This window comes from Trachurus trachurus (genome assembly GCF_905171665.1).
Source record: "Trachurus trachurus genome assembly, chromosome: 11".
Lineage (NCBI taxonomy): Eukaryota > Metazoa > Chordata > Actinopteri > Carangiformes > Carangidae > Trachurus > Trachurus trachurus.
In genome coordinates, this window is record NC_139904.1 from 2,829,381 (window position 1) to 2,842,573 (window position 13,193).

The 13,193-nt window shown below is 44.8% G+C and overlaps 1 protein-coding gene across 1 annotated transcript in view; it reads right to left on the bottom strand.

Moving 5' to 3' along the window:
• pvrl2l (PVR cell adhesion molecule related 2 like) overlaps positions 1–13,193 on the bottom strand; it is a gene marked incomplete at both ends in the record, with an annotated part of 250,474 nt that overhangs the window by 40,200 nt on the left and 197,081 nt on the right. Inside the window, 3 exons of the mRNA XM_083982310.1 lie at positions 1,107–1,255; positions 2,663–2,780; positions 8,213–8,506. Of these exons, the coding sequence (XP_083838436.1) occupies positions 1,107–1,255; positions 2,663–2,780; positions 8,213–8,506 (561 nt within the window). The remainder of the gene's footprint in view (positions 1–1,106; positions 1,256–2,662; positions 2,781–8,212; positions 8,507–13,193) is intronic.

The window sequence follows — 13,193 nt, forward strand, 5'->3', positions numbered from 1 at the left end:
ACTCAAACATGCACCGAGAAATGTATTTACTTAAAACAAGCCGACATGTTTGTAAAACTAGATCTAATTCAAAGTCTCAAAGCGCGAGACCCAAGTTGATGCTCGGTGTGTTCAGGTGCAGTCGGAAGCTCCCGTTTGTGTCATAAACACAGGAATATCAACTCTTGACTTGCTTGAAGTAAATACACTTCTGGGTGCATGTTTGAGTCTCCATCTGACGCTGTCTGTGGCTTTGAGGGATGGAAACAGCCTAAGCAGCAGAACTTCAATCCGCTCCCGTTCATCGCTGTCGTGGCGATGCGGGGACAGAGACAACTACCGCAAAACAGGAGACATTAAACTGAAACTCTTCAGATTCCTTCTTTTAGACCTGAAATGTTTAGAAAATACAGCCCAGAGTTGAATTTGCCCGGAATCGTCCTTTAAAAAGAAGAGGGGAAGAGCTCAGAGGAGGAGGAGTTAGTGTCGTTCTGTTAGAAAACACAAAGAGGAAAAGGAGAAAGAAAGAGAAGAAGGAAAGAACGAAAGAAAGAAGAAACCAAACCTGGCAAACCGGCTCACACCAACTTCAACCCCCTGGAAAAAAAATGAAATGAAATGCAGGAACAGACCCAACATGGCGGCAGCGGCGGCGGCCATGGGAAACAACCCAGAAACCAGCAGCTCTCAGATCAGCCCTGATCCCAGCATGAGTGTGTGTCTGTGTGTGTGTGTGTGTGTGTGTGTGTTTGTGTGCATGTGTCAGAGAGAGGTTCATGTTTATGTGCATGAATTTGTGTACAAGTGTATCAACTTCTGCAGAGACTGAACTTGTGCACACACAAGTGCATGATGTGTGGTGCAACATCAGCTAGATATCAGGATTCATAGTGTGCATATGTTTGTGTGTTTGCATTCAGTTTCTTTGATGTTGTGTTGTTATTGTTGCATTGTATCTGTGCACACTTCCATTTGTGTGCAGCAAGTGTGTACATCGCTGTGTGTGTGTGTGTGTGTGTGTGTGTGTGTGTGTGTGTGTGTGTGTGTGTGTGTGTGTGTGTGTGTGTGTGTGTGTGTGTGTGCACGTGTGTGTGTGCACGTGTGTGTGTGCATGTCATGGGACTCACCGATGACGATGGTGGTGATCTGGTGTCGACTCGCTCCGTGCTTGTTCTTCACCTCGCAGATGAAGGTCGTGTTCACGGCGTCGTCCACCTTCTTCACCGTCAGCTTGTTGCCGTCGACGACCACCGTGTCCGGCAACGCCCCCGACGACCTGCACAAGGAGGGGACATGAGAGAGAGGACATGTGAGACGAGGAAATAAGAAGTGAAAAAGAAGATGCAGAGAAAATGTTTTGCATGAAATAAGATGAAGCAGGAGAAAAACCAAAGAGATGAATCGATAAGAACGAGGGAGAGGAAGATGAGAGAAGAGAAGGAATAAAGATGGAGAAGGAGAGAGAGAGAGATTTGATAGAGTTGGAAAAAAAAAGGCTGTTTGTGAGTGTGAGATTCAAAGGCAGCGTTAATGTGGGAGAAATCAGACATGAGAACAGCCGCTCAGTCTCCCTGCTCAATATTCATCAAAAAACACACACACACACACTAAAAAAAACACACACGCACACAGAGACTCTCTCTCATACAAACACACACACACACACTCACACACACACACACACACACACACACACACAGACACACACACACACACACACACACACACACACACACACACAGACAGACACACACACCATCTGTCCATCAGGATGAGATGTTGAGATCAGTCGTGTTTATCAAAAATTACAAAGAAATGATCATTAGAGAGGAAAGATTGCCGCGTCTGTCGCGATTATAGCAATAATTAGAAACTCTGTCACTCTCAGACGGAGGAGGAGGAGGAGGAGGAGGAGGAGGAGGAGGAGGAGGAAGATGGAGGAGGAAGAGGAGGAGGAGGAGGAGGAGGAGGAGGAGGAGGAAGATGGAGGAGGAAGAGGAGGAGGAGGAGGAGGAAGATGGAGGAGGAGGAGGAAGATGGAGGAGGAGGAGGAGGAAGAGAGAGTAGGAAGAAGAGGAGGAAGAGGAGGAGGAGGAAGATGGAGGATGAGGAGGAAGATGGAGGAGGAGGAGGAGGAAGAGAGAGTAGGAAGAAGAGGAGGAAGAGGAGGAGGAGGAAGATGGAGGAGGAGGAAGATGGAGGAGGAGGAAGGATGAGGAGGAGGAGGAGGAAGAGGAGGAGGAAGAAGGAGGAAGAGGAGGAGGAGGAAGAGGAGGAGGAAGAAGGAGGAAGAGGAGGAGGAGGAGGAAGAAGAAGGAGGAGGAGGAAGAGAGAGTAGGAAGAAGAGGGGGAAGAGGAGGAGGAGGAAGATGGAGGAGGAGGAAGATGGAGGAGGAGGAGGAGGAGGAGGAGGAGGAGGAGGAGGAGGAGGAGGAAGATGGAGGAGGAGGAGGAAGAAGGAGGAGAAGAAGAGGAGGAGGAGGAAGATGGAGGAGGAGGAGGAGGAAGATGGAGGAGGAAGATGAGGAGGAAGAGGAGGAGGAGGAGGAGGAAGATGGAGGAGAAGAAGAGGAGGAGGAGGAGGAAGATGGAGGAGGAGGAGGAAGAGGAGGAAGATGGAGGAGGAGGAGGAGGAGGAAGAGGAGGAGAAGGAATGATGTGAGGAGGAGTGTGCGTCTCTTACGCGGTCCAGGTGAAGGTGGTGGCTGCTGGGTTGGCGTTGGCCAGACAGAGCAGGTTGGCGTCCGCGCGGCCGACGAACCAGTTGTTGTCGTAGCCTTCGATGGACACGGAGGGAGGGTCTGGAGAGAGAGAGAGATAGAGAGATTAGAGCTCATAGTCATCTTCATTTCTACTGTGTCGGAGCGTTTTTGTGTTGTAGGAGGCCGAGGTGGTGGAGGAGCAGTAGCTGCAGTTCATCTCTTGACCACTAGAGTGAGTCTCCCATGTTAAAGGGGGACTATTTAAAGCAGAAGTAAGCGATATTTTTGTGTTAATATAAGTCTTAAATAGTTCTATCTTCCGACAGCAATCACTTACATAGAGTGTTTGGTCTGAAACACGGGTCTGTCAGTCACTCTGCTCTGCTCTGAGCCGAGGAGAAAACTTTCCTTGTATCCTACAACCTTTATCCAATGAGGAGAGAGAACGGCATAAAGGGTCGGTCCTCTCTGTGTGTGCAGCCAAGGGATGCGCCTGAATGTGGTGACGTAGGGACGAGGACCAATAGATCCATGACGAGGGCGGGGGCTGCTAACTCCATCGGCTGACAAGAAGTTATGGTGCGTTCAAGGAAACTCGTAACTCGTGTTTTTTTCCGACCTGTGAAGTCGTACCAGTTCGATCTGGTACGACTTCACGGGTCGGAAGTTACGAGTGGCCGTTATAGTGACTTTCACAGGTAAAACAAGTGCAACAGGAAGGAAAAACACGAGTGGGTTGCCTGGAACGCTACAAAGTTGTAAGTTGTGACTTGAAGCTGTAATTTACGGTTTCAAAAGCCTGCCTGGAACGCAGCATTAGCCCAAACGACCGGATCGCTTACTTCTGCTTTAAATCCAGTCTCATGCATCTGTTTCCAACAACGAAGCCGGTGAGAAATCAATCCATGGAGCGGTGGATAAGGTTATTTATCATCTACCATGTTACCATGTGTATATCTGTGTAGTCTTATCTGTCATCAACGAGAGATTAGGGGTTACGGGTTAGCGCGTTACGTTTGTGTGGCGGTGTCGCCATGGAGACGAGAGCTGGGACACCGGGTCGGAGGCTCTGATCTTACAAGGTTGGTTTTCAGCCAAGAGACGCTCCATTCTCCCTGGAACTAGTTACAAGGCATTGATTTAACCAGAACTAGGACTCTGGAGCTGGGAGTTAATTAAAGGTATGAATTTTATCATAATTCCTCTTAAAATCAACATGTTTACAGCCTGGTGCAAAACTCATTTCCTGTTTACACTTCATTCACGACTACAGGTGTGGAGGATCCCTAGAAACCTGAGGGTGACGTCTGACACTTCACATCTAAAGACTAAAAACACAAACAGCTCCCAAATAATGTAACAACAACAGAGTGTGTTTATATCTTTATATCTGTCAGTTTTTGACTGTCTCTACTTTATTTCTCAGAAATCATTGCATACACATATATACTATCGATTTTGGGACATTTTATATCGATTCTGAATCGTATTAAATGAGAATTGTGATTCTTATGTGAATCGATTTTTCTGCTCATCCCTATTATGAACTCCTGATAAATGATCTGATTGTAAAGTGGGACCTGAGTCCTCCGTCTCTAAAGCAGACTTGGTCTAAAACCCGACCTTGCCGGGAGTGAAGGAGTTCCTCACAGAGCTGGAAGTAGCACATCACACACACACATCACACACACACACACATCTCACACACTCTGCCACCCCTCTGTGTGTGTTGGTTTAGTGCTGGTGTGAGGGATCATGTCTCTGTCTGCTGGGTACCACAGATCAGCTTTTATAGGTCAGCGCTCTCCAGGAAGAGCTCTCACACACATACACACACACTCTGACATGAATAACACACCACACTCACACACCCTCCTGTCCTGCTGCTCGTCTCTCACTGCTCTGACACCCTGTCACTCCTCACACACACCTCTCTCTCTCTCTCTGTCTTTAGATTCTCAACATGAAAAGGGTGAAGAAAAAGAAAAGCACACACACACAGACACACACACACACACACACACACACACACACACACACACACACACACACACACACACACACACACACACACACAGACACACAGACACACACATACAGGTTGCAAACAAACATACTGAGAAGTCTGATTATTGGTTTTTAAAGGGATAGTTCAACATTTTGGCAAATTGGCCCATTGCCATAATCCCTATAGTCATAGCAGTAGGTTCGTTACCTTTAATTGTCGGTGCAAGCTGTTTTTAGAACAGCGGAGCAGAGCCGTGAGCTGCTCAGAGCTACGCTACGGAGGCTCATGGGATTTCTTGGTTTCCCTCAGAGTTGTTTTAGAGGTAAATGCAGAGACTGCTGCTGAAAAACTGCCTCCGACGGGAACGCGCATCAGTGGTTTTGCATGAATTTCCCTCTAAAACAACTCTGTGTGGTAACATTGTGTTATTATCTCATAGCGTGGTGAATGTGCAGCTCACAACTTGTCCACCAGAGCGTTGTGGAGTTGTTGGATTGTGTATTTGATGAGTTTGATGAGGGAAACCAAGAAATTAAAGATAACGAACCTACTGCTAAGACTATAGGGATTATGGCAATGGGCCAATTTGACCAAAATGTTGAACTATCCCTTTACGTAACAACCTCGTTATGAAGCTGATGAGTCCTGTAGAACGAGGTCGTGTTGTTAAGAGCTGCTACAAACACAAGTACAAGGACAAACATGTCCACAAACACACACAGGTGAGGATCTCGGCCTTGTTTGTATTTACATATGAGTGTGCGTACTGTAAACGCCCACACACACAATTACTACACAAACACAGACGCTGATTTTACTTGCATATACAGTACAGGCCTTCAGAGACACAGTGGAGTCTTGTAAAAGAGTTTCATATATTTATTCCTCATTATTTCCTGTAAACAACTCGACAGGTCAGGTTGATCCTGTGTGTGTGTGTGTGTGTGTGTGTGTGAGGTGGAGGTGTCGGTCACCCGGTGGAGATGCCGCCGTCATCTCTCCTAAATCTCTGCAAAGCCAAACTGAAGCTGTGTAAGATTTTAATCCCACGTAAATTAGAACTGAATTTAACGGATTAAAAACCACAGAAAAAAGTGAGAAAGGGCGCCAACGTGTGTGTGTGAGTGCAAAGTAAACGTGTGTGTTCTTGATTTTCTATATTTCTCAGGATAAATATTCACTTCTTCAAACTCTAAGTTGAGCTGTAAGTTGTGAGCTAACACACAGTCTCCTGTGATCACAGTTTCCTGGTGTGATGGTTTGTCACCAGGCTGAGAAGAGTCGTCTCACCGGTGCATTAACACAAAACACAAATGCAAAAGACACAACACAACAGGGAAGTGAGTGAAAACAGACGATGACAATAAACAAATGAATGAAGGAGACGTTACTCGACCATGTTTGATGTAAACTCAGTAAAAAGAAATGTCATTGATTTGAAGGAAACAGTGTGAAGTGAAACTGGCTACTGTAATGTCAGGAATTAGTTGTTAATCATTGTCTTCATTGTTGTGTTGTGGCTTTTGCATTTGTGTTTTCTGTTAAAAGGATAGTTCCCTGGTGAGTTTGATGAGGGAAACCAAGAAATCCCATAATGAGCCTCTGTAGCGTAGCTCTGAGCAGCTCACGGCTCTGCTCCGCCGTTCTAAAAATAGCTTGCACCGACAATTAAAGGTAACGAACCTACTGCTATGACTATAGGGATTATGGCAATGGGACAATTTGCCTAAATGTTGAACTATCCCTTTAATACACTTGTCTAAGACATGAAGGAGAGAGGAGAAAGGAGGTGCTAAAATATAATAATTATTATTATATTATATATTATACATACAGATGTCATCCAGGTGTTGTACAACAGTCTGATGTAAACACTTTGCTAAACAGTGAATAAGCTTTAAAACAACTGTTCACTGCTGCAGCAGTTGCATAACAACCTCAGCACATATTAAACTGACTGGATGCACACACACACACGCACGCACACACAGCAACCACAAACACAAACACCGACACACTATTGGAAAGTGAAGAATCCCTCCTCCTGCATCCTAACCTGTGATCACTGCAGCTTATGTAACATCTGTGATTTCTGTTTAAAGATAAAATGCAACAACACGGTCATTAAATAATGATGATGTCATCATTAATGATTCAAAACACACTGAGAGACTTAAAAAATAAAGAAAACACGACAGGAAACAAACTATGAAACACGAGGACAGAAGCTGGGAAGCTGCAAATATAAAAGCCTTAACAATAAAAGAATAAAGACAGATGTGTAACTGCAGCCTCATACTATACACTTACACACACACACACACACACACACATATGTAGTTTAATTAGTCTGTGATTTCTGTTCTCTAAAGCCGACCTAACCGTCTGAACTCAGCTCTGCAACACTCGGCTGCTCGTCTCGCATGGCTGCTTCTTCTTCTTCTTCTTCTTGTTCTGCTCTGAGACTTCATCTCCGTCCTGTAAAACGTCAGGGTGGAGGTGGAGGAGGTGGAGGAGCTAACGAGGCGTCTTAAAGGGGAAGAGCTCAGGTAAACCACTCAGGGCTCCTTAATTAAGACGAAGATTCAGCAGCCGCTCGTTTTGTTGTGTTGAGACACTTCCTGTTTGATGCAACAAGTCTGTACTTTAACCCATTCAGTGCAGCTCTGCATGTGACTTTCAAAATAAAAGCCTCTGATGTTAATGCAAGTTGGTGTTTTGTGTCTTTAGTTGGAGCTGTGAGCTGATGTCGTTTATAATTTATGTTTAAATTGATAGTTCAACATTTTGGTAAATTGGCCCATTGCCATAATCCCTATAGTCATAGCAGTAGGTTCGTTACCTTTAATTGTCGGTGCAAGCTATTTTTAGAACGGCGGAGCAGAGCCGTGAGCTGCTCAGAGCTACGCTACGGAGGCTCATGGGATTTCTTGGTTCAAATCACAATCAAATACACAATCCAACAACTCCACAACGCTCTGGTGGACAAGTTGTGACCTGCACATTCACCACGCTATGAGATAATAACACAACGTTACCACACAGAGTTGTTTTAGAGGGAAATTCATGCAAAACCACTGATGCGCGTTGCCTTCAGGGGCAGTTTTTCATCAAGCAGTCTCAGTATTTGCCTCTAAAACAACTCTGTGTGGTAACGTTGTGTTATTATCTCATAGCGTGGTGAATGTGCAGGTCACAACTTGTCCACCAGAGAGTTGTGGAGTTGTTGGATTGTGTATTTGATGAGTTTGTTGAGGGAAACCAAGAAATCCCATAATGAGCCTCTGTAGTGTAGCTCTGAGCAGCTCACGGCTCTGCTCCGCCATTCTAAAAATAGCTTGCACCGACAATTAAAGGTAACGAACCTACTGCTATGACTATAGGGATTATGGCAATGGGCCAATTTGCCAAAATGTTGAACTATCCCTTTAAAAAGACATTACAGTGTGAGAATGAGTGTTTTCAACCATGTGTGTGTGTGTGTGTGTGTGTGTGTGTGTGTGTGTGTGTGTGTTGTCCTTACACTCCACGGAGAGCTTGACGGTATTGACCCACGGCCGCTCCTGCGTCCTCTGGTCGACCATGCAGGTCACCTCCCGGTCGTTGTCGGTCGCCGTGGGAACCAGCCGGTAGTCGCTGCGCACCGTCACCGTCCCGTCCGGCCCGTTGGTGGTGCTGGTGGAGTGGTTGCCCCCCACCGACGACAGCCACTTGATGGTGGCGGCCGGTTTGCCCTCGGCCGCCTCGCACTGCGCCACCACCACAGACTTGGTCCCGGCCTGGACCGTCACCGCCTTGGCCGAGTTCTTGGGTTTGGCTGCAGAGAGGAAGAGGAGGAGGAAGAGGAAGAGGAGGAAATGTTTACCTACAGTGAGAGACATTTACATCAGTTACTCCCAAATATTTGTGATACATCAGGGTTTCCTCTACATGTAACTGATCGTGGCGCACCGCCACGGCAAAATAAAAGCCGCCACACCTTCAGAATGATGATTTTTTTTTTAGATAGATAGATAGATAGATAGATAGATAGATAGATAGATAGATAGATAGATAGATAGATAGATAGATAGATAGATAGATAGATAGATAGATAGATAGATAGATAGATAGATAGATAGATAGATAAATAGACTTTATTGATCCCAAGCTGGGAAATTACAGTGCAGCAGCAGCATTACACAGACACACAGTGACGATAACAACATATAAGAATATAAAGAACAAACTATACATAATAAAATAGAAATAGCAAATAAAATAAAATGTTTACAAAAGTATATACAACAACAAATTGGCAGCGTTGATTTTAGTGCAAAGTAGAAAATGTGCAATGTGTGTAACTGTGTGTAGAAAAATAAAGTGCGCAGTGACTGTAAGTTATGACCAGAGTTTTTCAGCTGTTATTATACAGTGTGATGGCATGTGGCAGGAAAGATTTCCTGTATCTGTCCCTTCGACAGCGGGACAGATTAATACAATTAAAACAATGTAAAGCAGGGTTTCCACAACCAGTTACCATTTCCTACTTTGCACCCCTTTCCACTACACAGTTACAACTTTCGACTCATGCTTTTCAATCACAGCTGAGTTATTTATTTCCTCCTCATTAAAAACGAAACTTATCAGCCAGCGCATCCAGCGTTTACCATTAATGAACAACTCTGTGGCGGCCGGGGGACAAGCGCTTCGCCCCTCAGCTGTGTGTGTGTGTGTGTTCATCTCTCGCGCTCTGTTTCGATTAATAAACACAAATAGACAAACGCACACGTGTTTGTCATTCCCGGTGTTTTATTTTGAAAATTGACCGGATTCTCTCGTGTTTCTTTGTGTGACTTCCTGCCAAGATTGACGCGAGGGCTCGCGGCTCGTGCACAAAATAGACCAAACGCAGAAACGAACGCTGCAGGGCGCGAGGCAGCCGCGGAGGATTGGACGCCGAAATGAAAATGCCCCCGCTTCTCAGCACTTCAGCGTCCGGTGGGGCCCCGGCGTTACGGTGTGAAAGTAGCTTCATCCATTGTTCAGATTTCAGTTCTGGAAATGTTGCATATGCCATAATGCATATTTCATTAGATATTGCCCCATTTACACATTTAAACATAAAATTTGACAAAACTTGTAATACAAAAAATATTTGTCTTAATGTGAGTAACAAACTTGGGAAGTTTCATGGTGATATGTGTTAGTTAAAATACATTAAAAAACCCATAGGCAGAGGTGGACATTTTTGTGGTAAAAATTCATTACGGGCCCAAAAATTGGACTTTCATTCTGAAATTCGGGACATCCAGAGTTTACCCAAAGATACACCTCCTTGCCAAAAATCAGGCCCCAGTGACCTTTCATTTGACCGTGGGGAGTTGGGAAAGTGAGAGGTGGACAAACATGTCCAGGGGTAAAAGGAGGGTTAAAATGAAAAAAAGAGGAGATGAGAGAGAGAGAGGAGATAATGTGAATCCAGAGATGAGGGGGAAAAATGGGAGCGTGGAGAAACAGATGAAAAAATAAAGGGTGGTGAACGGATGGAGACATCAAACAAGAGAGGAGGGGGGAGAGGAGGTTCAATCAGTTTGTTGTGCATATACACGGTGGCTTCCCACTGTGGCTGTAATGAAAGTGAGAGGAGGGGGAGGCGTTCTGCTGTGACCCCGGGCCCCCCAACATCACACACACACACACACACACACACACACACACAGGAAGTGCAGACGCAGCATCGACAGGTAAAGAGTTTAAATAAAGTTTTCAGAAGTTGCCGTCGCACAACATCAAACCAAGGGGGCAGTTGTCGGTCTGAGAAGTGAAGCTCACTTCGGCGTTCAACAAACTGCAATCCCCTCTTCTTCCTCTGGGGGCTGGTGTCAGAAAGCAGCATTCTCCATAGACCCCCATGTTAAAATCACCGACTTTACATCCTCAATAAACATGATCAAAGCCTGGTGTCAGCACGTTTTTTGGTCTCAATCGATAGTTTCTACCCCCGCACACACTCTGAGGGGGGTGAATATTTTTTTTAACTCTACCGTTTTACTGTTATTAGGTCTAAAATTCTTGCATGAATTAGGGCGTGGAAACGTTGAGTGACAGGTCCGAGCAGGTCCGTGGACAGCTGCTTCGAGGCCAGTGGGCGGGGTCTTGGCCGGTTGACCTGTTGAGTTACCGCCTCACCTCCAAATATGGAAAGTACACGCCCACCAAAATCCAACATGGCGCTGTTCAGGCCGCCATATTTGAGTCACAAAAACGACTCCCCAAAACCAATGGGTGACGTCCATGTTTTTTACAGTCTATGCATCAAACTACAACAAGAGGAGATCATCCAGAGTTTCTTCGACATCTAGTATCAACACTAACAAGTTTCCACGGGATTAAGATCACAGACGTCCTCCGCAATTATTATAAATTACCAGAGGTCCCCAGGTAATAGGCTACTAATCCCATGCGAACAGGGCTTTAGTCTGAATCTCCTATGACGTGAACCTTGATGTTGACCAATAGGAAGACAGAGCGCCCTGATGCATGTCATGGTACGTTAGTTCAGTGGTTCTCAACTGGTGGATCGGGACCCAAAAGTGGGTCTAGACCCGTTCTGGATGGGTCGCCGACAGCTGGTCAAAAATGTAAATAATATTTAATGCACATCTGATGTTGGACATGTCTTTTATTTTGAAAAATAACTTATTTTGAAAGGCACGCGTCACGTGAACACATGCAGTTGTAATGCTCCTCCTCAGTTTCTTATTATTTGCTCTGAATGCAAATATATCAGTTTCTTATTAATGTGGCCTGAATGCAGTGAATCTTGTTTTGTTTTGTTTTGTGGGTCTTTATTTTGTGCAATTTGATATTTATTGTGAATATGCTCTGAATGCAGAGATGCATTAGAAGTCAAATATATCATTTTGTTGGTCTCCATTTTGTGCAGTTTTTTATTCACTTCCGTACATGCAGTTGTCATGGTCCTCCTCAGTTTCATTCATGTGCTCTGAAATGCACTTTGCTCAATAAAGAGCTAGATGAGTTTTTAAAGGCTTTTAAAAAAAATCTTGGTTTGAATTCTATAAAAGTGGGTCGTGACTTAATGACCATGGGAAAATGTGGAGCCCAGAGTGAGACTAGTTGAGAACCCCTGCGTTAGTTTGCCTCGTGCAGAATATAAATGAATGGTTTTGAGGTGAACACATTCATTTCTGCACCTCAGACAGTCAGACTGTCCTCTTCACCCGACCCAGGGACGGGTCCACAACCGTCTTCTCCTTCTTGTCTTTTTCATGTCTGAGCAAAAGACCGCTAGGCTATCACACACAGCACTACGGTCACCAATGATTGACAGCTTGTTGTCACACCTCCTCGATGACCTATGAACTGGCGCATGGACGTGGACGATGATTGGTCGGGGTCAAACTTGTACTGTTGACAGGACCAAGACAGGAAGGAAGGAAGAATTTCTACCACTGTGATCATCTGTACTTCCACTTTATAAACCCGTTCTGTAACGAGGCAGTGTTCAATGAAAACATCCAGTCTGTGAATGTCTTTCATTGTTCTGTTGTAACTCACTGTTGTTGGATCTGCAGTGTGTGTGTGTGTGTGTGTGTGTGTGTGTGATCTGTGCTGTGCAGCTGTGGACAGATGTTGCTGTTTTTACTTCTATAGTGAAAAGAGTCGGGCAATTATTGAAAACATGTTTATGTGTCGGTGCATTTCCTGCTGCTCCGTTGAGGCTTCTATCAGTGGATGAAGTGTGTGTGTGTGTGTGTGTGGTGGATTTATTTCCATTAAACAAGTCAAGAAAAAGGTCTTTGCTTTTTCATTTTAAAGGACACGCAGGTTCATGTTTCTATTCATCTTTCTGTGGAATGTGTTTTTCTTTAAGAAGAAATATGTTCGTCTGTAAAGTAAAAAGAAGCCTTAGAAACACAGTAATGATTTTAACGTGACCCCTGAAGGCACCGTCATGTCTCAGCTTTATGTTGGATTTCTTTTCATTAAGTAAAATCCAATATGTCTCCACACGATGCGGGTGATTAAAGTGTGTAGCTTCTTTTCACATCTTCAAAACAACAGTAACAGTAAAATGTCACTTTGTGGCTGGTGTAAGGTCACGGCTCATGACATCAGGTTTTTTTTTTTTAGAGGTAAATACAGAGACTGCTTGCTGAAAAACTGTCCCTGAAGGCAACGCGCATCAGTGGTTTTGCATGTATTTCCCTCTAAAACAACTCTGTGTAGTAACGTTGTGTTATTATCTCATAGCGTGGTGAATGTGGAGGTCACAACTTGTCCACCAGAGCATTGTGGAGTTGTTGGATTGTGTATTTGATGAGGGAAACCAAGAAATCCCATAATGAGCCTCTGTAGCGTAGCTCTGAGCAGCTCACGGCTCTGCTCCGCCGTTCTAAAAACAGCTTGCACCAACAATTAAAGGTAACGAACCTACTGCTACTGTATGACTATAGGGATTATGGCAATGGGCCAATTTGCCAAAATGTTGAACTATC